Raw genomic sequence first — 25909 nt, 5'->3', positions numbered from 1 at the left:
TATTCTGACATCCAGATGGTGGGAAGGCCTTGCTCCATTTGTTCAGGACATTTTCAAACCACATATAAGTAATCTTGAGGAGCTTGAACACTGGGAAATATTTAGCTCTTAAAACTATATTAGCACTCGTGTATAAAGTGTTTAAATTTTAGATTAATTTAAGAAAAACATCTAAAAAAAAAAATTGAATGCTTTTTTTTAATGTTGTTTGGCATTGCTTGAGTTTGGAAGGAATTACTTGTTATCCAAAAGACAAAAATTTCACAAAGCGTTCTTTCTTCTGGTTGGTATAATTATGCATGAAGCCCGAGTGAAAATAGAACTAAGAAAAACGTGTTGTGCCCTTTTTAAAGTGAGAAAAATGGAGGCAGACGGAAACATTAGATGTGTTTTTGTCAGGGCTGAAGAGGCTCTAACCTTCCTCAGAATAATGAAAGTAAATACCATGTTTTCGCCGTCTTTTTCATTCATTTAAGATTTTATTGTCTCTTCACGTCATCTTCCAAGAGCTTTTACTTCTGCGGCGTTTTAAAGATGCACACCTGGAAGAATTAACAGCTCCAGCCCTTCAGCTGGAAATGTGTTGATTTGCTGATTTTCTAGAAATTTGAAATTTATGCTTTGATGGAAACTTAATCACTAGTTTAACATTACAGACTAAGATTGAGTGAGAATGTGTCAGGTGCATAAATTCTCACTCCATATTTCGTGTCTGGCCCCTGGTGAGTTATGTGTTGGCAGACTTCATGCATTGATAAACTTATGCTACTTCCTACCCTTGTATACTGTACATTTTTCACAGTCCCCCCCCCAGAGGTTGTTCAGTCATACATATACTCTACATTATGATCTCACGCTTGGGCTGCATGTCTGATCCAATCCGGTGACAGAGGCTGTAGTGTGACAGTGTAGCACCATGGGGACAAAACTAGCCTTTCCTGGTCATCATATTACTTGTTTCCACCTGTGCCTCCTTTATCATAACCTAGTAGTGGCTTTAGACAGGCCACAGTTGAGAGAGCCTCTCTCTGCATTCTCTATGGGAGCTGAATGAATAAAAGATGAGCACAGTCACAATAGGAAGACATCTGTGGCAAAACAAACAAAACATTACTCTTTCTGCCACAGCGCGCACACAGCCATCTTGGAATATGAGACATCGCCATTTCTCAAAAATAAATATATATTCATAAAGACTTTATAGATAAGAAAGACAGGCTTTTAAAGCAGTAATTTATTGTATTAGATTTAAATAAGCGTAAACATAAACTGAGTTGCCTCTTAATAGCAGAAAATAAACTGCTGTCAGACCTTTTGTTCATCACAGCTACTTTATTGCTTCTCTCTGGATATAAACCTCACTTTGGTTGTCTTTCAGAAACACTTCTGTACAAATTCATATCAAATGTCTCATGAGGATGAAATGGTTTCCTCTGCACAGCCCATAACAAAAAGGTAAATGGGGGATTATTAGTGCTTCAGTGACTTTGTTACCATGGGCAGAGCTGGCTGTCAGTTGCCTGTGCATTCCTTTGTCATTTGACTACATCTGGATGACTCTGTTTGGAGTACCAGGGTCACCTAACCCGCGTTACTTGCATGCAATCTGTTTGTGATAATATGGTGATTACCGTATTTTTCGGACTATAGGTCGCACCAGCCAAAAAATGCATAATAAAGAAGAAAAAAACATATATAGGTCGCACTGGACTATAAGTCGCACTTTTTGGGGGGGAGGGGGGGGGGGGGGGTTGATAGAATAACCATAGCATAAAGAACATACTAACAAGTTAACCAAACCATCAATCCATTGAATTCTTCATCCTCGGTGTCACTTCTAAACAATTCCGTACACTCCGTAGACGAAGCACCGCTTCCTCTTCTGTGTCGCGTTAGTCAGACTCGTCGTCAGCTGCAGTTCCAGTTATTCCTTTCTGAATCCCAACAGGATGGTTTGTCACTGAAGCCCATGTTTTCTTGATCCATCCAATGACTTCCAGGAAAGTTGGGTGGCGCATTCTCCCAGTTGCCGTTAAGCTGTGCTCTCCATCCACTGCGCCCACAGGTTACGCAAGACTGCCTTAAAGCTGCAGTTCACGGAGATGTCAAGTGGCTGGAGTATTTTGGTTCATGTGTTATAAATGTCACATATACGTCGCTCCGGAGTATAGGTCGCGCCCCCAGACAAACTATGAAAAAAAGTGCGACTTATACTCCGGAAAATACGGTAACTGTGATAAATTGGAGAACACACACAGGAATTCATCAGCTGCTTAAATTCAGCGTCCAGCCAGAACCTCATCGATGTGAGACTGAAAATCCTCCTCTTGCTTTTATAACCAGTTGTCAACCAATTGAGCTGTAAAGAGACACGTGACAGACGAGTTCCGCTTATTGGCTGAGACTGACTCAGATTGATTGCAATGTGTTGACCATCTGTCGGCATTTATTTGCAAGCCTTCGACAATCTTGTCTGAGAGTGATTGCAGTCAGTCTGAGTCAGACTGATTGTTTGGAGATGGGTTGCCTCCCACCGCCTTGCAGTCAAACTTAGTTGCTGCAACTACTTGCATATGGTCTCTGACAGTGGAAAAAAAAAAAATAAATCAATGCGATCATCAGACAACCACTAAATGGAAAGGAGGTTGCCATCCTATTTTTTTTTTCTGTTGTGATTGAGCCATTACAAAGGCAATCAAATCCTCCATCCCATTAGTTGTGTCAAGTTATTCTTAATAATTGTTGCTTTTACACTGACTGCCGTCTTGTAGAGAAGGATGTACTCATGAAAGTCTCAAACACAGCTCTTGAATGTATAATTTTAGACAAACTTGTACTTGATGCATTTCACACTTGATATGTCTCACTATTGATTCTATTAACCTAGAGATTTTTAATCTTAATTTGGAAGATGGTTTATTTTTCAGAAAAATCACACAAATTCAACACGATCTTGATGTTATTTCCACTTTACAGTAACCAAATAAAACCTTCACAGTGGTTTAATTTATTGCATAACTGTTGGCGACGTGTCCAGGATGTACGCTGCCTCTCACCCTGTGACAGCTCATATAGGCATCATTTCTGCTACTGTTTCTCGTGACTTGTAATAGAAGAGTGTGATAAAGTCATCCACAATCCTAGCTGTCTGCCTGTTGAAATACAACCCCTTATGTTGCATATTTAAGTGAATGGCTTGTTTTTTCTTCCCTATCCCATTTCGTTTAACTCAACTCATTGCCTCTCTTCCTTTTTTCTCTCTCCTTTAATTCACTGCAAAAAGCTCTGAGGTTATGAATATTTAAACCGGAGAGTTATTCACAAAATCTTTATATAATGCTACCTCTGTTCACATCCTCTTAGAGAATTTTTACATGCTTTGGTTATGAATCAGGCAGAGAACTGTAAACCGTTGTTCTTGCAGTGAGCTGGCATTTCACCTTACTGCGTAAGTGCCTGCTTGCTTTTCCTGCAATCCCTCAGAGCAGGAGTGGCTCACCTGCACAGACAGAACACATGCTTTTATTCAGGTGATGTATCATTCATTTGGTGCTTCTGTCTGAAGTGGATGCAGCTGAGGCATTTTTCTCAGGTAGAAGGGGTTTGAGGCATAAATTAGAGCATCAGGTATAGTGACGGGCACCAAGATCAATTAACAGCTTTGTTGCGCTTGAAATCTTACTGCAAAGAAGAGTTTGTATGATGCAACCTGCAGCAGGTAACTTAGATGCTTGTTGCTTTTTCGTTCTATGGTTTTGTAGAAAATACATAGACCAGAACCGGGTGCGTAAACTGAGGTTTTCTGCTAAACACACATTTGTGCAAGCTGCATTTGAATGGCTCCATGCACAACAATGTCTCTCTGTTTTCTTTGACCGAAAATATTTGCATCCACCTCTTGCCATCTTGTAACCCAGTGGGAAATTTCTTGGCATTTGTTTTCCAGTATTTCTTTATTTCATTGTTTGTTTATGTTTCTCTTTTTCTTGCATGCAGAGAAAGTGTTTGGGGAATTTCTGAGCTGGGAGTTGGATGAGGCATTGTCTCACCTGCCTCTAAAGCCGGGCCAGACCGTGACACTGACTGTCAATATCAAAGTGAAGCTTGACTTCTCCGGTCAGGAAAACCTGCTGCAGGACCTCAATGACGGTGAGCACACTCATAATTCAGCACTACAACATCCAAGAAATCCCTTTGCCATCTGACAGTGTAAAGATGAAAAATGCAATTGTTGACCTTTGCTTGTTTTCCATAAGGTTACAATCCATAGGTGTGAATAATGATAGAGGTTTGCAGTTTAGTTTGTATTTAATCAATATTTAGGTGCTGTAACATTAGAGATCTTAATGCTTTAACCTTTTATCAAGTTACAAGTTTTTGTGTTACTGTTACTGTGTTACTTTCTGTGTGGAGTTTGCATGTTCTCCCTGTGCCTTGTGTGGGTTTCCACCAGGTGCTCCGCTTTTCTCCCACAGTCCAGAGACATACGTATTGGGTTAATCAATAATTGTAAAAATGACTCTGAATTGCCTTATGACAGCTGGGATAAGCTCCAGCCTCCTGTCACAGTAAGTTGGATAATCGCTTAAGAAAATGGACGGATATTTTCTGTAATAATGTCAAATTTCTTGGTTTAACCTTCGCTACTGACGGCTACTTTTTCATGTGTATTTCAATGGACTAGTGTTGAAACAATTGGCAGAACAGTTTCTGACAGTAATTTTATTTTTAAAAAAAGGTGGTTTCACCTTCTCAGTTAGAGGAGCTTCCCTCTTTTCTGTTTGCTTTCATTGCTTCAATTCTTATGTACATTCAGTCTTATTTCCTTACATTTGAAAGACAAGGCAATCAGTAAACTACAGCAGTGATGAATAAGACAATAATTGCAAGCCTGTGGTGGAATATAGTCAGATCATTTTTGAGCTACCAGCTCAACTTATGCACATATTGTTTGCGTATGAGTGTTCATGTACTGTTGTACAAGGAGGGCTCTTGTTCCAGGCATTCTGCCTGTCTTACTTAAGATTCAGCAGTAATAGGAGAGAGGTCTCAAGGTCCCTACACCTCCATTTCCCTGCTAGCTTTTAGCTTCCTCACTTGGATTTCCTCTCGTCTGATTCTTATTTCTACTTAAAAAAAAAATCTGACCTTCTCCCCTACCTCGAAGCTCATTCATCGTGTTCCTCCTCCAGCCTCTTATAGTTCACGCCCAGCCTTCTTTCTTTCCCGTCTCACTCCTGAGCTCTCTTCACACTGTTGAACCTCTTCACTACAGACTCTATGGGCTGATGAATATTAATGAGTGATCAATACGGACCTGCTTGTGCAGCACAGAGTATTTTTCTTTGTGTGTTCATGTGCATTTGCACGTGAATTCAAATAGCAGGGGACATTAAACACATACAATGCTGCATGTTTATCTCAGCCTCACTGCCACTCTCCTCATGAGGTCATTTAAGCGATACTGTTTTAATGTTTTAATTAGCCGAGCAATAATTAAGGCCCTGAATTAAGGCAATAAGACATGTTTCCTTCTATAAAAAGCAGTTATTATAGTGACACTATGGGATGCAGCTTTTACTAAACACACTTGATGCTATACAGCACTGTAATGGAGTCACATTAATAATGCGGTGTTAAAATACTGAACTTGCTTTGCAGAAAGTTTTTCGTTTTTCTGTCTTTGCGGCATGGAAGATTGCGGAGGTTTACTTATTACAGACGGTCTGCTGTCTTTGCTAATTAAACTATAAAACCTTGATTATCTTAGGCGCAACTGCAGCAGTTTAATTGTATTGCTTAGCCACCACATATGGTGATATAAACATTTTTTGTGCTGCAACATTATTATGTGGATAAGTCATTATCTTGTTAGAGGCAATTTGCCACGAGTGTCTCACCTAGAGGGAAAGTTTTATGCAGCCGATATTTTGTGATGTGTGGAACAGATTGATATTGCCTCTTTAAAGGAATAGTTTGTGTGGAAAGAAAAAAGGCGGCCTATTGATTGTCCCAGGAATTTTTATTTCTTTCCAAGGTTTTTCTGTCCTCAAGCAATGGCTTAAATTTGAAGTAATTCACTGAGCAATAATCTATGCTTCTGTTATGGTTTAGCATTTCAAGATGGCACTAACTAGTGTCTTACACTAAGAAGTGCAATGTAAGGGGAAAAAACCCTGCACTGCCCTTTAAAACAAATTGTTGCTCTGGAGAGAATGAAAATAATGTGACGAATGAAGCGTGTTATTGCTGAAATTTGCGATTTTCTACACTGCACAGTCTAAGAAAAGGATTCACCAGTCTTTTTACATCAAAAATTCAGTATGTTTGTGGGGCATTCATTGCATTTAGATGATTAATGTGTTCTTTTCACGTGTCCCACCTTCTGGGTGCAGTTGATAAATGGGGCCTTTGGCGGTGTCTGTCACATTTTGCATATTGTGCCAGAAGATTCCATGTGGTGGGAAATCGCTTGAAACTCTTCTTAGCACCGAGGAAGTGATGGGAATTGGACTGCATTTACAGACGGGGACAAAATTGTTGGTGCCCTTCTGATTCATAAAGAAAAACCCACAATGGTCACTGAAATAACTTGAAACTGACAAAAGTAATAATAGATACAAATTTACTGAAAATTAACTTCATTATCTAAATCAGACATTACTTTTGAATTATGGTTTAACAGTGTTATTTTAAAAAACAAACTAATGAAACTGGCCTGGACAAAAATGACGGTACCCTCTAGGAGAAAATGAGTTGACCGTAGGGACACGTTAAAATAAGGTGTGTCCTGTAATTAGCATCACAGATGTCTTCTAACTTTTGTGAGTCTGCCTATTTAAAGCCCAGAATAACTTCCAAAGAGATTAGAGGTGAACTCCAAGGTTGAAGCACATCAGTGTCAGATCGAACCATCCGTCACTGTTTGAAACAAATTGGATTTAAAGGAAGACGACCGAGCAGGACACCACTGCTGAAAGCAAATCATAAAAAAGTAAGACGGGAATTTGCCAAAATGCACATTGACAAGCCATAAAGCTTCTGGGAGAATGTCCTTTGGATAGACGAGACAAAACTGGAGCCTTTTGGCGAGTCACATCAGCTCTATGTTCACAGACAACAAAAAGAAGCAAAGAAAAGAACTCTGTACCTACTGTGAAACATGGAGGAGGCTCTGTTATGCTCTGGGGCTGCTTTGCTGCATCTGCCACAGGGTGTCTTGAATCTGTGCAGGTACAATGAAATCTGAAGACTGTCAAGGCATTCTGGAGCAAAATCAGCTGCCCAGGGTCAGAAAGCTTTGTCTCTGTTGGCAGGTCATGGGTCCTCCAACAGGATAATTATCAAAAACACACAGATAAAAACACCCAGGAATGGCTAAGAACAAAACATTGGACTATTCTGAAGTGGCCTTCTATGAACCCCAATCCAAATGCTATTGAACATCTTTGGAAGGAATTGAAACATGTAGTCTGGAGAATGCACCCTTCAAACCTGAGACAGCTGGAGCAGTTTGGTCACGAGGAGTGAGGCAAAATACCTGTTGACAGGTGCAGAAGTCTCATTGAGAGATACAGAAATCACTTGATTGCGCACCAAAATATCAATTTAGGGTGCCATCATTTTTGTCCGGGCCTATTTGTTTTTTCAAATAATTCTGTTAGACCATAATTCAGAAGCAATGACTGATTTTCCTGAGTTTTTAGTAAATTTTTATTTATTACTTTTGTCAGTTTTAAGTTATTTCAGTGATCAGTGTAGGTTTTTCTTCAACGGAAGGCTATCAACAATTTTGTTCACGTTTGTAGTACTTTTTGCTCTTTCTTCTTTTAAAAGTGTCATATCATTTGCCTTTCATTTGAACAAATCTCACTCTTGGGATGGCAAACAAGCTACCTTGCAAAGAAAGCCATTGGTTTAACTATCGCCATTTTGTGTTTTGGTATTTTACTCAGTTTAGCCATTTTAGCATCCTTCCCCTTTCTCTTGAGCCAGCTTTCTTCATATTGGCTGCCTCTTCTACACAGAAGGTTTGAAGAGCAGGTGGGCGGGGCTTCTGTGGTCACATCAAGAGCTGTGTTACTGAGTTGACTGACCACTGAGTTGTTTAGAGCAGTCTAAAGCGTGTGCTTTTGGCTTGTTGGGGTGACTTGTACATATGTTGACCTTATTAATTGAAACCTTGGCCATTTACACTTTCACACCATTGTAACAGTGTGTATATGACACAAAATATGAATAATAGGACTCATTCAAGGAACCAGCTGTCGGGGAAAGGCACACATAGTCGCAAACTTTTTTGTGAAGTGAACAAACAGGAATGATTAACATGCAGTGTGTTGTGAAGGACACCGGTTCAGGATTTTAGAAAACTTACTTGTCAAAGTTAGATGAGGGGTAAATCTTTTACACTTTGGGCAGATACAGCTAGACTGTTTTCTAGTTAAGCTAATGTAAATGTGCTGTAGCTGTAGCTTCCACAAATTTTATGAAAGCAATTGTCTATTATTTAACAATTTCTTGAACCTTTAGCCAGCTGAAAAAAAAATGCGATCTGAAGAAATGCATAAGAAACTGTTCCTGTAGCCTGCATTAAAAGCAATTATAACAACAAATCAAATTTTAATAAGATTTAAAAAAAAAAACCGAAAGGCAAAAATTTTAAACCGACACCCTTATTATTTTGGCCCATTGTTCCAGATCCATTTAATTGAAATCTCTCTGTGTTATAAATATTCATTGTCCTTGATAGCACCGAGTAGGTCAACACAATCAGTCCTGAACCAAAACAGAGTTGATAAAAACTGTAATACTAAAATCTGAAGATGGGTGTGAGCATGTCGATGAATATGAATGTGGACACACATAAAAAAAATTCCTCTACTTTGCCCACGTGAAAAGGAGCTCACGAGCCTGAAGATGAATAAGCTTGTTCAGTGTTTGTCGGACACTCACTTTGCACACTGCTTGCGTGTTGCCTTATCATCTGCACTTTTCTGTACAGTATTTAATGTAACTATACGCTGCAATGTCTCACGGGTGTAGATTTGTCATACTATAATACTACTACTATACATACTATAATGATTTTTAGGTTTTGCTAACTATTTGCTGCGCACTGATTAACTTGTATCTCTAAATGCAGTGCAGAGAAAGCCTATTAACCTAACTGTGATGTTGCCTGGCAGTTCTGCACTCACTGTCCCCTGCTTCAGCTGTGACAGAAGGGCTAAACCGTGGCACCGAAAACAGTGCAGGAGAAACATTCAAAACAGGCTGAGCCTCATTGATTTATCCTCAGACAGGTTTATTCCTCATTTTGAGCCCAGCTCAAAACCACGACATCATAACGCAGGATCAAATGGGAGTGATGTCATCACTCAGGAGTAATGGGCCTTGACTTACAGTGCTTTATTGTGTTAAATGGTGTGAGTGTCGTATCTAATGACAGTGTCACTGTCTACATTAATGCCTTGGCTGTCTTTGAAGAGAGCACCTTGTGTCACAGTCAGTGTCTGCAACTGACACAGAGAAAGAGACACGAGAAACACGTCAGAAGACTGTGAATTAAAGGACTCGAACAGAAAGGATGATGCATAAGAAAGTGCTGTAAACAGTAAGGCAAAGAGGGAGCAAGGAAGGATTTTTTTTTTTCTTGTGTGTCCTTAGTTGCCATCTCTGAGAGAATGCACTGCTGTCCTACTGATGTAGCTAGTTTTAAATTATGTAACTTTTAACTTAGACCAGCAGGCTTAGCTCTTAGGAACACTTTTAAAAGTAATAACCTGTGACATTTTGATGTTAGATTTCAAATGTACTCTCTGTTGTCAAATCACACAGCACAGCTGGTATCCGATCTATAGCCTTTCCATGAAAACCTTTTATATTTTTCCTGTTGTAAATAGCTGGAGTGTGCGTGTTCTTTCCTTGGGGGAAATCTTTGCTTCAAAAACTTCTTGCTGTTGAGCTTTTTATTTCCTTGGTACAGACTAAATCAGCCTGTAGCACTCAGTGTAGAATTAATATAGTATACCCAATGTTTTTAAGGCTTTTTAGGCTTCTACCTAACCCTCTGTTGGCTTAGACATAAGTGCATTAATCAGTTTATTCCCAATATAAATCTAGTATAGGTTCCCATATGAACAAAATTCAATGAATGCATCTTGGGCTGAAAAGGTATCAGCAAATCAAAAAAAAAAAAAAGGTACTGATAAATACAAGAAGCATTTACAAACATTTGAAACTTGATTCCTCTCATTGCTGGAGATGGTTTCTAGCTAGATGTTGTAAAGCTGTAAAAGCATTTCCCTCTGAGATGACCGTGCAAATCCACCTTAATCCATCACAGTTTAGCTACAGCATTAATCATTCTCTGGAAAAGGCCTCTCACAGAATCTGTTCCAGCTGATAGCAGCTGAACGTACACTGAAATAATACTGAAGTTTGACACTGGTCTGTGTCTCATTAAACCATGAGGGGAAAAAAAGGCTCCAGTCATTTGAACTCATTCACTGTGCATCAAACATAATGAGTGTGATCACTAATCACTTCACACATCCGCTGATCTTTGGGACTTGGAAGGTAATCTGAATGAGTGTTTCTGAAGATGATAAAACTTTTGGCTTGCACGTGGTCTGTGGGAGGTGGCCTTTGTTAGTTTGGTGGTTGGATTTATATTTAGCTTGCATGCTTCATCATTAGTTTGTAAACTGGCGTATTAGGTAGCTAGTGACTGACCCTGATTTGCATTAGTCTCTGAAAACATGAAGAAGTATGCAGACAGATTTGTAATTTGATTAATTATTTGACTAAGTGTAAACAGAGCTGCTTCAAATAGCATTTGCTTAATGGCATTAAAAAAAAAAATCATATTTTTAGAAGTATCAAATTTGTGAGGTGCCATGTGAAAGTTTAGTTAGTACCCCACTGAAGACTGCTGCAAAGTTTGGGTCAGTTTGACACAAAAATGACTGAAATCAGCCTACAGCGGCTCATCCAGCTTGGTTAGAATCAGTAATGAGTTATCTGAAGAGTTCACTGTTTAAACTGGTGTCTGTCAAGGTGATGTGAACTTTCCACTCCTGTTCAACATTGCCATCAGTGCTATCATGAGCAAATCTTTAAGGGCTGATAAGGAGTACAATTTGCTAATGAAGACTTTGTGACCGACCCCATGTTCGCAGATGACAGTGTGGTATTTGTGGTATGAGGAATGTAAGATCATATGTTTGACTGCGTGTTTGTACGTTTGGACATGTACACTTATTTTTAATGTGTGGTTTCATCCAAACTGTGAAGAACTTTGTAGCTGTGTGGTAAAAAAAAGTGCAAGATGAAGTTATTATTTAGGCATCAAAGTCACCCTGAGTGTTTCTCTTAAAAAATGTAATTTATCTGTTCTTCCCACCCTGAGCAGCACTTGATGGATTGGGAGACTTTAAAAACAACTTTGATCAGTGGACGTTTTCTCCCACGTTAGTAAATAGGGATCTTAACCTATTCAGGCTCCCTGGCAACATATTAAATTTGAAATCTTTTTTAGCTCATAGAAACCCACCAAACCAAATATAAAAATCCTCTTAACATTAATTGATAAAACTCCAAACAGACCCCACAAATACCTTCTGTTTGGAGTTTTTAACATTGATATTAATAATCATTGCCTCATCGCTTGCATGATTCTGAAATCCCCAAATCTTATTCACAAATTACCACCACAAGAAATGATCTGATTTCTTTTTTTTTTTTTTTTTTTTTTTTGATGCAACTTGTCATTGATTATATTTTCTCTTTTACTGATCCAACCATGGAATTGGAAAACTTTCAAACTTTCAAAACTTTTAATATTTTTAATATTTTATATGCCACTATTAAAAAATAGAATTAGTTGCAGATATAGTGCTTGGCTCTATACTCTTCATTACCATCACCAACAGAGATAAAGCACCAGTGAGATCCAAGGTCTTTCCCTGAAGACTTCTCTAAGCGACAAAGAAATATCTGCATAGGCCTGATTAGGAAGGCTGAATCAAATTATCATCTAGTGACTCTCTCATCCTGTGTTATTCCACTAAAGACTGTATCAACTTTTAAGAATTCATCAAAGTCGCACCTTCCACCTCAGATCACAGATATATCTGGAAGTGGGTTTGATAATGCTGGAAGAATGTCTATCGCAGAAGCTTTTAATCACTATTTCCTCCCTTATTTAACAGGTATATGTGCTGATTCCACTGTATATAATTACCATATTGGTCCTGCAGAGGGACCGCTCATTTTTTTAATGCAGTGCAGTTTACTAAGCTCTGCATAGGTTAAAAACGTGCAGTACACTGGTACAGGTTATCTTGTTGCCGCTGCAGTACACATGTTGTCACTTTCATTTTTACCAAAGCAGGTGAAATGATTCAGAGTGGTTTATACTTCCTGGTCAGACTGATAACTCTGAGGTTTAGCTGCCTTTGTGTTATACTGTGATGATTTAGTGTTCCCTTAACTTTTGAGCAGTATATCATAACATGAATTATACCAGCAGCATGAAAATGTGTCATAGTAGTACTATTAGGAAAAAAAAAATGTGACGTCTCCAACCTCAATAAATACAGGACCAATCAATGGGTGAGTGGAGACTAAACTTTTGACTGGTACTATAGCTTCCAGTTTCAGAGCTTCCAGAACCTTTACTATCTGTACAGTCTACAACTGCATACTTTTACTGACTCACTTAAAATATTGCAACCACAGCAGTCTGGCTTTTGAAATGTTGACAGCACAACAACAGCTGCACTCTCGGTCATTGATGACAGCGTTTCATCCCTGGATAAAAACAGCATTGTGCTGCCCTCTTTAGTGACCTCTCTGAAAGCATTTGATTCCCATACATAAAATCCTACTCTGTAAACTACAGTCTACCATGGCTAGATGAAAGCATGGGAACTGATTCTACTTCAACCTCACAGACAGGAACCCAGACTTGGTGATGGTAGTCGGTCAAGCCATAAATGGGCTGCAACAGAGGATTGCTGTTTGCTTTTACACATAGATAACTTATTTATTCTTAATCAGTAATTCAGTGTTAGCTTTTTAATGGTTTTATACACCCCGGACTCCACCACAAACCCTGACTTACCCACAGTCTTGTTTAAATACTTTCTAACTAGCACTCCTTAATCACAAAGTAGTTCTTTTGCTGACGAGACCAGGTACATGGTATTCCCCACCTCTACCTGTGACTCTGCCTTTTGTGCAGTTTAAGTGAGGTTTGTTACTCTTCCAAATACCTAGACATTTGGCTTGACAGCAGACTTGTATTTAGGGCCGCAACAATTCGAGTAACTCGATTATAAAAAATCCTTGATACAAATTTTTTGCTTCGATGCTTCGTTTAATCAACTGTAGCGCTCAGTTGTCACCATGTAAGCGCGAGCGCATCAACTACATTAGAGACTAAAAATATCTCTGCAAAGCAAACTTTGTAGCTGCTCCCATCCACCGCTTTACTGTAGATTTACGCAGCGAAAATCTACAGTAAAGCTACAGCAGGTAAAATATGCAGATGAACCTTTAACTTAGTCTGACACTTTAAATCAGGCAGCTTGCTGAAGGCCGGCGGCAGCCATCCTTCTTTTTACGGCAGTGATACCTGCAGCAAGCAGGTGTGACTCTAAAGGGGGGCATGGGGTGTAAGGGACTGTAATTATTTCAAGGCTTTAGAGGCATTAATTTGCATATTTTCATTCATTTAAAATATAAATAAATATTAATATCTAAAAATATAAAAACCTCTGAGCCACTGACCTGGGGCTGTTGGGTTGGACACTAAATTATTATCCATCCATTCTCTTCCTCTTATCCTGTTCAGGGTTGCGGGGGTGGCTGGAGCCTATCCCAGCTGACATAGGGCCAGAGGCAGGGTACACCCTGTCACAGGGCCAACACAGAGATTTAGAATGACCAATTTACCTAACCCAAGTAACTGCATGTCTTTGGACCGTGGGAGGAAACTGGAGTACCCGGAGAAAACCCACGCAGACACAAGGAGAACATGCAAACTCCACACAGAGACAGAGGGAGGGGCCTGGGTCAAGGTGGAATCGAACCCAGACCTTCTAGATGTCATTCTAGCTGTGAGGCAGTAGTGCTAACCACCACACCACCGTGCTGCCCTAAATTATTATTATTAGCATTAATTTTTAACATGTACATCATCAGAACATCTGTTTTCTTGTAGCAGGAAACGTTGCATCAAAGCACAGGACAAACCTCAGTTCTTAGATTGCTGATATGCTCGCTTTTCTTCATGTTCCTTTGAAGGCTTACAGACACACACAATGACTCATTCACTAGCACACTTAAACATGCAGACGCACACACACACACAAAAAACCAAATACACATGAACACACACCAAATTTACCTCATCCAGGACGTACAATACTGTCAGTAGAGGCTATTTTATTTTATAACTTATGTGTACTTTATTGTATTTGACACTACTGATTTGTGATTATTTATTTTTGCATTTAAAAAGTTTCTTTAAAAAATGATTTTAATATAGCACCTAAATCCATTGAAATGATTTAGTTTTTTTTTTGAGATGTTGTATGCAGTTAAACTATTAGAAACACTGCAACACATGCAGCCAATGAGCTGTTTATTTTTCTCTTTTGAATATTTATTATTGCTCATTAATAAAACTTAAGTATTTTTTATCTGATTAATCGATGGAATAATCGATGAAGTACTTGATTACTAAAATATTCGATAGCTGCAGCCCTAATCAAATTAAATATTCAGATTTAACATCAGGCTTAAAATGTAAACAAGCTAGGCTTGTTGTTAGGAATTAAAGAGTGCCTTTTTCCCTCTGAAAACCTCGCGTGGTGTCAAGTTTCATCTCTGTCTCACTCTACAGAGGCATTCTTTGTCATGTTGCCACGACAGTAGTTAAAACTTGTATATCGTAGTGCAATTTAGTGCAATTTTTCTGCAATGATAAACTCTATTCTTGTTCCTGTTCTCTGTATAACAACAAGGGTCATGGATTGCTTTGCAGTGAAAAAGAAACTATCTCAGGTTATTAATTTATATATCTGTCTTTGTATGTCTGTCTTAAAGCTTTCAAACTGTCTCACATTTCATTTAAATCTTGCGAGTACATTATGCAGTCAAGACTTAACCATAGATATTCCCCATGTACGCACTAACCTTGTTAGAGCTGGTTTCAGGTACTATCCACCATCAAATTGAATGAACTGGAAACTGTATCAAAATAGAGACCTTCATTTCTCTCGGAGGGCTCAAAACTTTAATAAATGATGTATTTGTCTACTTTTTGCACATGTTCTTATAAGTTCCTTGTTTAGTTGTTGTTTTGTTTCTGTTTGTGTTTTTGTAAAAAATTTCTTGGTGTCTTTTCAAAAAGAGATTTTAATCTGAATAAAACTACCCGACTAGATAAAGATTACATTTAAATTAAAAAAAAAAAAAAAAATGAAGCCAAATTTATTTCAGGCACAGCCTCAAAGCCTTTTAAGTGTAACACGTACTGTGAAAGGTAATTGAACAGATATTATGGCAGTGACAGCCATATCAGCAGCCATATATTAGCACCATTCATACATGGTGCTAATATGTTTGACATGAGACGCCTCAGCAGGACAGTCCTCAAACAGTAAGACGATGTGTGGAAGTACTGCACTGTACATAGTGAAAATTAATAGCTGGCATTTAATCGACTCAAAGGCCACATGAAACGCTGCACACCAGCCATTTGTTACTACTGTTAAAACAAAGCAGCTATTTGTAGATGATTTCCCTCTGATTTTAATGGAGCGTCCAGACTGACTACATTCGCTGTAAATCATTACGGGAGTCATTTGTTCAGATCTTTATAGATGATCTAACAGATTCCTGCTGTGGACTTTGCCACGTTCCTCTTTGGCTCGATTACGCTGATAGAAACATATTGATGTTTTAATAGTTTCGGTGTTGCTTGTCAGCTCAGAGTTTGGTTTTTAATCAAGTTTATATGGTAATTTTTTTTTTCTTACTGTTGGAATTTCATGAATTGTGATGTCCAGAAAAGACAGCTACCCAGAAATCCACAGTCTGCAGTATCTGAAGGAGTTATCAAAACTGTGCTGTTCATCTGCAGCAGAGCGTTTATGTTGAATGAGGATCAGGTCCAGCAGTGCTTGACTTGCATTTTTCCATAATCTTGATGATTCTTTCCCCTGAATGGACTATTGAAGGGGATTTTAACATAACGGGTTTCTAAATTTGTTAGATAGATCTGTGTTTCAGGAAAAAGCTTGTCGGGTGCACCTGACCTACCATAGATTCTTGGATGTCTAGATCTCTGCTAATATTGTTTCATTTATTTCAGAAATGACACTCCCAATCTTTGCTCCTCTATTTAAGCGCTGGCAGCAAGGTGGCCTATGATAAAAAATGCTGAGTTCACCTGAATTTCCCTGAGGCCGTTAGGCAGCGAGACAGATGCTGATTGGATGGTGGGTGCAAAGGAGGTGATGATTGTGAGCGGTGCCATCGTTAATCACAACACTCATTACTCACACGGTCCCTGCACCACGGGACACGGCGAGTCATGTGTGTCTCCTGAAACGGGCTGTGTATCATAACGGTGGATTCAGTTAATAACGTCTGAAAGTGTCATTTATATTTCTGGTTCTATCCTTTGCTGACACTCTGAGTCTAAGCCTGGATGTATATCTAATCTGTTAAAAAGCACGGCATAGCGTATGAGTCGATAAGAGGAGGTTGTGTCAGCAGACCAGTCACATTTAATTCGCAACTAAGAAGTTACATAATTATTGTGATTATTTTGTATTATTTTGTGAGATGTGAGATTTTCTTTTTCTTTAATGGGCTTCAGGAATGTATTGACAGGTGTTCTGCTTCTATAGATGAAACAGGAAGCTAATTGGCATGCCTTTATATGTAGTACCAGCTACAGGTTGAGTCATCTGTCACCTTGCAGTCTTCTGAGACATCATTAGCTCTTTTTTTTTTTTGTGCATGTGACCTTTACCAGCCCTCTTTGAAAGATTAACCTACAGAACAGCTAGACAGAACAAAAAGATACCAGCTGAGAGGGTAAAACATTCAAGTTGAGTAATAGAGTGAGCGATTTATCGGCAAGCCGATATATTCTCAAATTAGCAGTTTATCGACAGCTGATTCAGAGTGTAAATGAGTAAATAATTACACGTAACAAATGTTAGGGAAATCTGTTCATGTTTTATGTTTTTGAAAGGAAAAAAAAAAGAAAACATTGGCTGATATATTGTAATGTAGGATTTTTCAAACCTCTGTATCAGTCTTCAGAATCCATTATCAGTTGAGTAAGTTTCGGTGTATGTTAACATCATCCAAAGCATTATACTTCTTATATTATCCTGCAATAAACTACTTTTTTTTTTTGGAGATCTGGCATTGCTGTTGTGAAATCAGTTGTATTCCAAAGGTTAAAACATTTTGCAATGGCTAATGTTACATAATGCTTAATCTGTCATACTGTAACTAATATTATGCCACATAGTAACATTAATAGGCTGCTTGGGAACCATTCTTGTTGCTTTTATTTACAGAAATGCCTGTTTTGATGGGGGAGTATTGAGACTTGTCTAATTCTGCTGATAATTGTTGCTGACTAAATTTCTGGTATCGTGATGGTCTAAAAACGTTATGGGTGGAAACTCAGCTTTTCGTCCTATTCAGCAGGCGACAGCTGGTGCTGCTCTTTTTCTACAATACAGTTATGTTTTTAATTTTAATATGAATGGGACTAATGGGAGTTGATATTATATCTGTTTGAAGTTAAGTACAATTACTGACATGTAGTATAGCTGCATTTCATTGCATGAACACTTTATTATACTCGCCTCAAACATGTGTAACAGTGTCTTTACAGGGTAATAAGGTGCAACTTTCTTGTTTGGCTGGAAAAAAGCTCTGTACTCAGCATAAAAACTGCAGAAAGACACAATTACCTACCAGCTGTTGAACACAGTTGAGCAAAAAATATTTTCCTCCAGAGTTAAGTCAAGTTATTATTTGCCTTTCATTTGCCAGGTGGTCAGAAAAAAAAAAACAGTCTAAATGAATAACAGTGTAACAGTTGGATGTGTGAATAAGAAATTGTTTTCCAACAAGTCTGCAATGCAACTTGATGATAAAAGTTGATGATCACGTAAATGGATGTTGCGTTCTCAACTGGTTTCTGTTGCCCTGTGGTGGCCTCAAAAATCTGTTATTGTAGCCGTACGTAAATGAAGCTGCTGGCTAGTTAGATCAAAGTCCCCTTTATCTGCAGCAGGTGGGCAGTGGATAATGAATTAGTTTGAGAATTTTCTCAGAAAGTGCCTATTTCCTTACTAATGTGTTCTAAAAAAGGGAATTGGGCCTTTATTTAAAATAGACTGCAATTGGAGACGGCAGAGCCTGAAGCATCATGCGTTTGAACGGGCTGCTCTTATTTATTTAATCAAGAAAATTCAAGAAGAAAATATGTGAGTGTTGTTTCTGTTGTTGTATGAATTATTATTATGTTACTAAGCTTTTTCTGCCAGATGCAGCTGTGTTCATTTGTTGTTCCTGCTGATTTCTGTTACTTGGAAATGCAGCACTTCCCTGTTTATTTGTTATTGTATTTTTAGCATAATCCAAATTTTCACTTAGATTAATTCCATCAGCATGGTAATGCAGTCTTTTCATACAAGCAATTTCATACACTGTCCCCCTGACTTTATTTGACAGAAGTCCTCTTCCATTTGGTTCTATTTAACCATTTTCTATGTAGCTATTTTAGAGTTGGACAGTTTCTGAATATGTCCATCATGAACCCAATAGCCCGAGCTGCTGCAAAGGCCGGTAATTTCCCTGCTCTAAGGGAAATTGCAGGGCTTCGCATCCCGCTGACGTCGGAGAGTGACATGAGTCCTTTGACGTCAGAGCTTAAGCTGTGGGCGTCATTTTTGTGTATTGTTTCAGTGAGTTCAAAGCACAGCAGCCCCTCTGGTGGTGCCCAACAGCTGCTGATTGTGCAGCTGCTCCTGTGTCCAGGCTGCTTCTCTCAGGTCATGGACATAAAATCATTTGTTTATATCCTCATGTTCACAATAGTACGATGAACCCAGTGATCCCAGATTTTCTATAATTTCAAAGTTTGAAAATTGGATAGCTTTATAGAGCAATTGTTGTAGAAAGGATGAAGTATGTTTACTATCTAATCAGAAAAATGATAACAGTGTGTTGAGATAGAGTCCACTGATAAAATTGGTTTTGTTAGGTAGGCCTGTTATGTATACACATGCTTTTATGTCCGTGAGAGCACACACATTATTAGACCTCTCAGTGTAATGCAATCAACAAGTCAACAGAACTACACACTAGAACTTACAAAATGACCGTGAAGGTTAATCAACACCTCTGAAAAGCATAACCTTTCTGAAGGTTCATCACTGTGCATTAGTTTCAGTGGACCTTATAATTTGATCTGACCATTCACCAAGCCCTGCTCCTCTGAATTGCTGCTGTCCTTATTAAGATTACCATTCTCTTAGGGCACATATGCAAGTTACAGTAAGTGTTGCAGAACTATTACACTAAACTTGAAGTATTTTTTAAACAAGCCTTTTTATTTCAAGCTGACGACCTGCACTCTCACTTGTTTGTGCATTGCACGGTTCTAACTTTGTGCAGATTTATTTGAATTTTCCAGAAATGCACTTTGTTCTTGTACATGCTATAACATTTTTTTAAAAATATTTTTTGTTGCTGTTACATCCCAAGGGTAATGGATAGAGGGAGTAACACAGCACGAGGTAGCTAGCGTGAGGAGATCATTTGGTCAGTTTGAAATTCTATAAAAAAACACATTGTTTGCTGGCAGTCATCAAAGGTGCACCTACATAGACTGTAAAATAGCCCAGGCAGTGTTGTAGGAGGGAGTGCCATGAGCCAATTAACAGCAAGGGAGAAGGGAAGTAAGAGTCCAGTATCTAAGAAGCAGCTTTACATTTATGGGGGATGTGAGTTGCTCATAATAAATAATGAGAAGAAGAGATGTGCGAGATACTGGAGATACTCCACTAGCCAGAGAAGTAACATGATGAGCATATACAGAGCACAATCATGGCAAAAGATTAGACTAAAGAAACAAGACAAAGCTGCTCCTTCATTGTTTTTTTCCCCCGCTAATATTGACATAGTAAGTTAATGAAATGCCACTTATCTATGAAAATCTAGCTACTACTACTAGGTAGCAATACATTCTAGCATTTTATCTCACATTTGAAGTGATTAACACAGTGTAACCCACTCCTTACTTTTATACTTAGTCTTGCTAATTCTTTTAAACTTTTACATGTACTTTTTTGTATGTATCTTTAACAAGGTCTTAATTAAACACTTCCCTCTAAACGTTCTCTATGCTTAGTATTTCTCCTAGTGCAGAACCATGAACACCTTTTTGGTTTCTGTCGATGCCATGTGACTTGTCTGTTGAATGCACTTCATGTACACTATGTTGCCAAAAGTATTTGCTCGTCTGTCTTCACACGCATTGAGTAACATCCCATGTTTAATCTATAGGATTTGATATGATGTTGGCCCACCCTTTGCAGCTATAACAGCTTCAACTCTTCTAGGAAGGCTTTCCACAAGGTTTAGGAGTGTTTATGGGAATTTTTGACCATTCTTCCACAAGCGCATTTGTGAGGTCAGACACTGATGAAGGCCTGGCTCACAGTCTCCACTATAGTTCATCCCAAAGGTGTTCTATTAGGTTGAGGTCAGGATTCTGTGCAGGCCAGTCAAGTTCTTCCACACCAAACTCACTCATCCATGTCTTTATGGATTTTGCTTTGTGTACTGGTGTGCAGTCATGTTGGAACAGGAAGAGGCCATCCCCAATCTATTCCCACAAAGTTGGAGCATGAAATTGTCCAAAAGGTCTTGGTGTGCTGAAGCATTAAGAGTTCCTTTGACTGGAACTAAGGGGCCGAGCCCAACTCCTGAAGAACAACCCCCCTCCACCAAACTTTACACTTGTCACAATGCAGTCAGACAAGTACTGTTCTCCTGGCAACTACCAAACCCAGACTGATCCATCAGATTGCAGAACGAGAAGTGTGATTTGTCACTGCAGAGAACACGTCTCCACTGCTTTAGAGTCCAGTGGTGGTGTGCTTTACACCACTGCATCTGAGGCTTTGCATTGTGTTTGGTGATGTAAGGTTTGGATGCAGCTGCTCGGCCATGGAAACCCATTCCATGAAGCTCTCTGTGCACTGTTTTTGAGCTAATCTGAAGATCACATGAAGTTTGAAGGTCTGTAGCGATTGACTCTGTAGAAAGTTGGTGACTTCTGCGCACTATGCACCTCAATATCCGCTGACTGCACTCTGACATTTTACGTGGCCTACCACTTTGTGGCTGAGTTGCTCTCATTCCCAATCACTTCCACTTTGTTCTAATACCACTAACAGCTGACTGTGGAATATTTAGTGGTGAGGAAATGTCCTGAGTGGACTTGTTGCACAGGTGGCATCCCATCATGGTATCACGCTGGAATTCACTGAGCTCCTGAGAGCGACCCATTCTTTCACTAATGTTTGTAGAAGCAGTCTGCATGTCTAGGTGCTTGGTTTATACACCTGTGACCATGGAAGTGACTGGAACACCTGAATTCAATGATTTTGATGGGTGAGTGAATACTTTTGGCAATATAGTGTATCTTGACTACAGATTACTCAAAAGACAGATTCTGTCTAACAGAACTAAACTGGTTTTGCTCTGGATCAAATGTAATTGAGTTCTTTCCTGGCTTTCTAAGTAATAGTACTTATGAGGAGTACTCTATGAAGTGTGACATCATTTTATGACATCCTACAGCAGTATAAATACACAAGCCTCTGTTTAATGATAGCCTTGTTTTTTTGCTGACCGTGTTTTGCTGTGCTTTGTCAACAGATGGAATCAGTGTGACAGGCTTGCCAATCTCCAGTCCCCTCCGCCAAGTCCTCAAACCCAGGCCTGAGACCAAGCCCGTCAGCAGCGAGTCCAGCAAGGCTGAGTACAGCCACGTTAAGGTGAGTAAATAAAAGCTTCTGTGAAGAGAAGAAAAAAAAAGGAAGCAGGATTGCTTTGTTCGGTTCAGTATCAAAATACAAGCAAAATACAAGCAGTATCAAAATACAAGCAGAACACAAACAAACCAAACGGTTTGTTTGTGTTCTCAGGCTCGTAGCATAGTGTAGTGAAAATGCATTTTCATTCTGGTGCAATCTCACTGCACCCTTTCTCAAATGATAAGTATCTCAGGTTAGTTTCTTTACTCTCTCACTTTTCCTCTGTCTCTCTTGCTCTTCACAGCAATAACTCTGTTTACAGTGTGTGCATGGTTCTGCAGAAGTCAAATCAGAACCACGGCATAATTTACTATCAAATTAGACTTTCTGGTAAATGTCTGTGGAAGCCGTGCCTTTATGTGGATGATGTTTCACCTTGGCTCCTGATGCACTCTGCTCATTGAATCTGAGCTCTATCACAGCCCTAGAAATGGGGGGAGAAAGAGGGTTTTGCACAAAATGCCAAGACTGAACAGGGAAAAAATTACACTGGCACATAATGAAGAGTGATGAAAAGGAGACAAGCAGAATGAGAATGCACAGGAAAGAGCTGATCAGCATGGAATATACTTTCTCTGAGCACTTGGGGTTATCTGAGGGGTAGAAATGGGTGGTCTGACTGAGTCTAGTTGCTGAGGGTCATCTGTAGCACAGTGCACACCTGCAAGTGTGAGGACTACATTGTGTTACCTTTGAAAGCCAGTGGCACCTCTGTCTGTCTTATGTGAGTCATGCAGAGAGAGAACACAGTTGATGTTTGATGTTCACGTGTGCTACCAAACACAACTTTTGCTTGGAAAAGGTTGACAGTATGGTGACTAATTATTGGGGGGGAAAAACTACTTTTTTTTCATAGTCTAAGACGTGATTAACTTAGACTGGTGTTTATAATTTCTAGAAGTTTTTGTAATGTTTTATCCTAATGCAATACAGTCTGTATTTACTTAACACTGTTTCTATATGTTTTTGTGTGATTACTAGTCATCTAGACAGAAACAAGCAAGGCAAAACCCCCCCCAAAACAAACAGTTTTACATATGAGCTGAAAGTAATCAGCTAACAAAACACAAGTTACGACTGAGACCCCGCTGTAACGGTTTGTCAGTTCCTCAAATGATTATCAATTGTGATCTAAAATATTATTGCTCAAGTATTGAGCTTAAAGCTACTGTGTTTTTCCTCATTTTCTCTCATATATGCTATTAGAATAGTAGATGCCCATATCCAACATGGCCACGCTTTCAAAAAATTCGGTCGGCATATGCACCAATAATCCCTGTGAGTTAAAAGCTCAGGCTTCAGTCTGCTCTAAACCCTTGATATCAGTTTTTCCTACTCTTGGGCCTGCACGATAGCAGTGAGAGCAGAAATCCCTCACATCGTCACTGCAGATGCGGAGCTATAGCTATGAACAAAGAAGCTCAACCCACCTGCTGTTCAAACTCGGTTTACGAGGGGCAGCGAATCAGAAGAAAGTTGGCATAATGGGAGGGGGCAGGGAGCTAAACAGCTTGTTTCAGGCAGGTGGTGAACTGAGGGACTACACCAGTGCCCAGTATAAGATATATAAGGATTATTTAGAATCATGCAGTTATTCTAGTAGATACCCAGAATAAAAATATGGCGCTGGAATTAGATGGGATTTAAAATGATTGACACCTTTGTGTTTTGAGCCTTTTGGTTTTTACTTTGGAAAATCTGCAATGAAAGGTCAAAAGCAGCTGTGGTATTAGTCTGTGCACTGTGCAGAGAACATCTTGATATTATCAGAATTCTATATTAAGTTTGTGTAATTGTTAAAACCTACAGTACTTTCTCCTCTTCATGCTGCACAGCACCTTTTCTGGTAAAACTATAAACTCTTTGCATAAATTGTTACATATCCACTACCCATACTGTAAGGGGGGAAAGAACCAGGCATTGTCTAAGATGGACTGGACATTTTAATCAGTGGTTAGGCTTATTAGAGGCAGCGTTTGATTCTGAGTTTTAAAGCAGAATATGATGTTGGAACCTTTGATAAAAGTAAAGCCAATTACAAAGAGACTCTGGCTGTGCTCGGATTCTGCGTTAGAGCAGGCTGGAAGGGTGTGAGCTTTTTCTGTCCTTTTCTTTTTGTAGATGTATTGTTGGACATGCAGTAGACACCAGAGTGATTCATTTCACTGTGTGCTCAACACAAGCCTGTGTCTGTATACTATAGCAAATTTATTCTGGGTTTGCAGCTGCATGACTCATCGTTGTTATAGGCTGTATTGTTTTCAGCACTTTGACTCAAACCTACAGCACCCAGCATGCTCTTAATACATTTTGACGTACAAGGGAGGAACAGGCATGACACTGTTCAACATCCCAGCAATACAGTAAGTTTGATGTTTGCATTTAGTGGAGGGGGGGGTAATTATATGCTTCATTTTTACAGGCTTTCATGATTGGACCAGACCTCCTACTTTTATTGTAAGACACAAAAATTACAGAGTTACCTGTTTCCTTGTAGGCAAGTATCCCAGTAAGTTCTGCACGATGTAGATTTTTAAAGCTTTCAGTAAATATCAGGTGAGGACCACATAGAGACTTCCTAAAAAGAGAAGAGTTAACAACATATTTCCACCAAAATAAAAATATTAAAGGTGCCGCTGTAAAAATGCTGGTATCAGCACAACACCACAAAACTGCTTGGCCCAAAGTTAGAACCACCGACTTCACAGGGTATGAAAGGGGCCACCACAAGAACTTTCCCAAGGAAATGACCCCAACTTCTGCTAGTAATGTAACATAATAATCAGCTCTCAAACATGTTGAAATCTGGTTACTTAAAGACACAAAGGTAGAAATTTGCTCACTCCAGCTCTGGTGCCACATTGGTGGGGAAAAAAAAAAAAAGAAGAGCTGTTGATTTGTTTCCAAGTGCACTCTGCTGCAGTTCATTGACTTGAAAGCATTAATGTCCAACCACAAGATTTTATGAGAGCAGCTCTGTTGTTTTAGCACCAATACACAAACTAACATACTAATAAATCTGTCTGATTGTCAGGAACAGTCAAGCAAGGGATACTTTAAGCAATCAGCAAGTCCTCACTATAGGAACAAAGGGAAAAATGATTAAATCAGTAAAACAGTAGTGACCCAAGTAACTGTATTCCTTTCATATACAGATCTGTGTTGACATGCTTGCTATTTATGTTTTTAGCTCGGCTGTTTTGAAGAAAAAGTCGAGCTAACGTAAACGTTGGCCGTAACTTGAGAACAATGTGACCTAGAATGTTCAAATTCACACCATAGATGCATCTACTAAAAATTACACAAAGGTACTGTAAAGGTCAGAGGTCAAGTTCCACAAAAACTTTAACATCGGCCATAACTTTTCCCCCCAAATCCAAAACAACTGAGCTCTAGAGGTTACACCTTCTTTTATAAAACTGACCTGTTTATGACACCAGAGAGAATAAATGTAAAGGGTTCATGTGCTGCACGGCTTACTGTCAGTCAAAAGAATTTCATTTCACCCCTTGGCACAGATGATAGAGGATGACATACCTAAAATGGTCACTCTATATGGTATCACCAGTGTGAACATTAACCAGACTCAAACTAAAATGAAGGCAGAAACAGGATAATGTGTAAAATCACCTGTAGAGGTCAGTCTTAAGTTTAGCATCTAACATCTCACAGTTTCACCAAGAATTTAAATATGCTTTATGCAATTTTTTATGTTTTAGGTGTTTATTTTTTATTGCCAGTGTGTGAATGGATTG

At 39.1% G+C, this 25909-nt stretch overlaps 1 protein-coding gene across 1 annotated transcript in view; it reads left to right on the top strand.

The window, feature by feature from the left end:
* Positions 1–25909, top strand: part of trappc9 (trafficking protein particle complex subunit 9) — a 244221-nt gene that overhangs the window by 68705 nt on the left and 149607 nt on the right. Inside the window, 2 exon segments of the mRNA XM_030741516.1 lie at positions 3997–4149; positions 21997–22115. Coding sequence (XP_030597376.1) covers positions 3997–4149; positions 21997–22115 — 272 coding nt within the window.

The sequence above is a fragment of the Archocentrus centrarchus genome, chromosome 11 (assembly GCF_007364275.1).
Source record: "Archocentrus centrarchus isolate MPI-CPG fArcCen1 chromosome 11, fArcCen1, whole genome shotgun sequence".
Lineage (NCBI taxonomy): Eukaryota > Metazoa > Chordata > Actinopteri > Cichliformes > Cichlidae > Archocentrus > Archocentrus centrarchus.
Note: the sequence above shows the minus strand (reverse complement) of the source record. Positions and strands in the feature narration are given on the sequence as shown.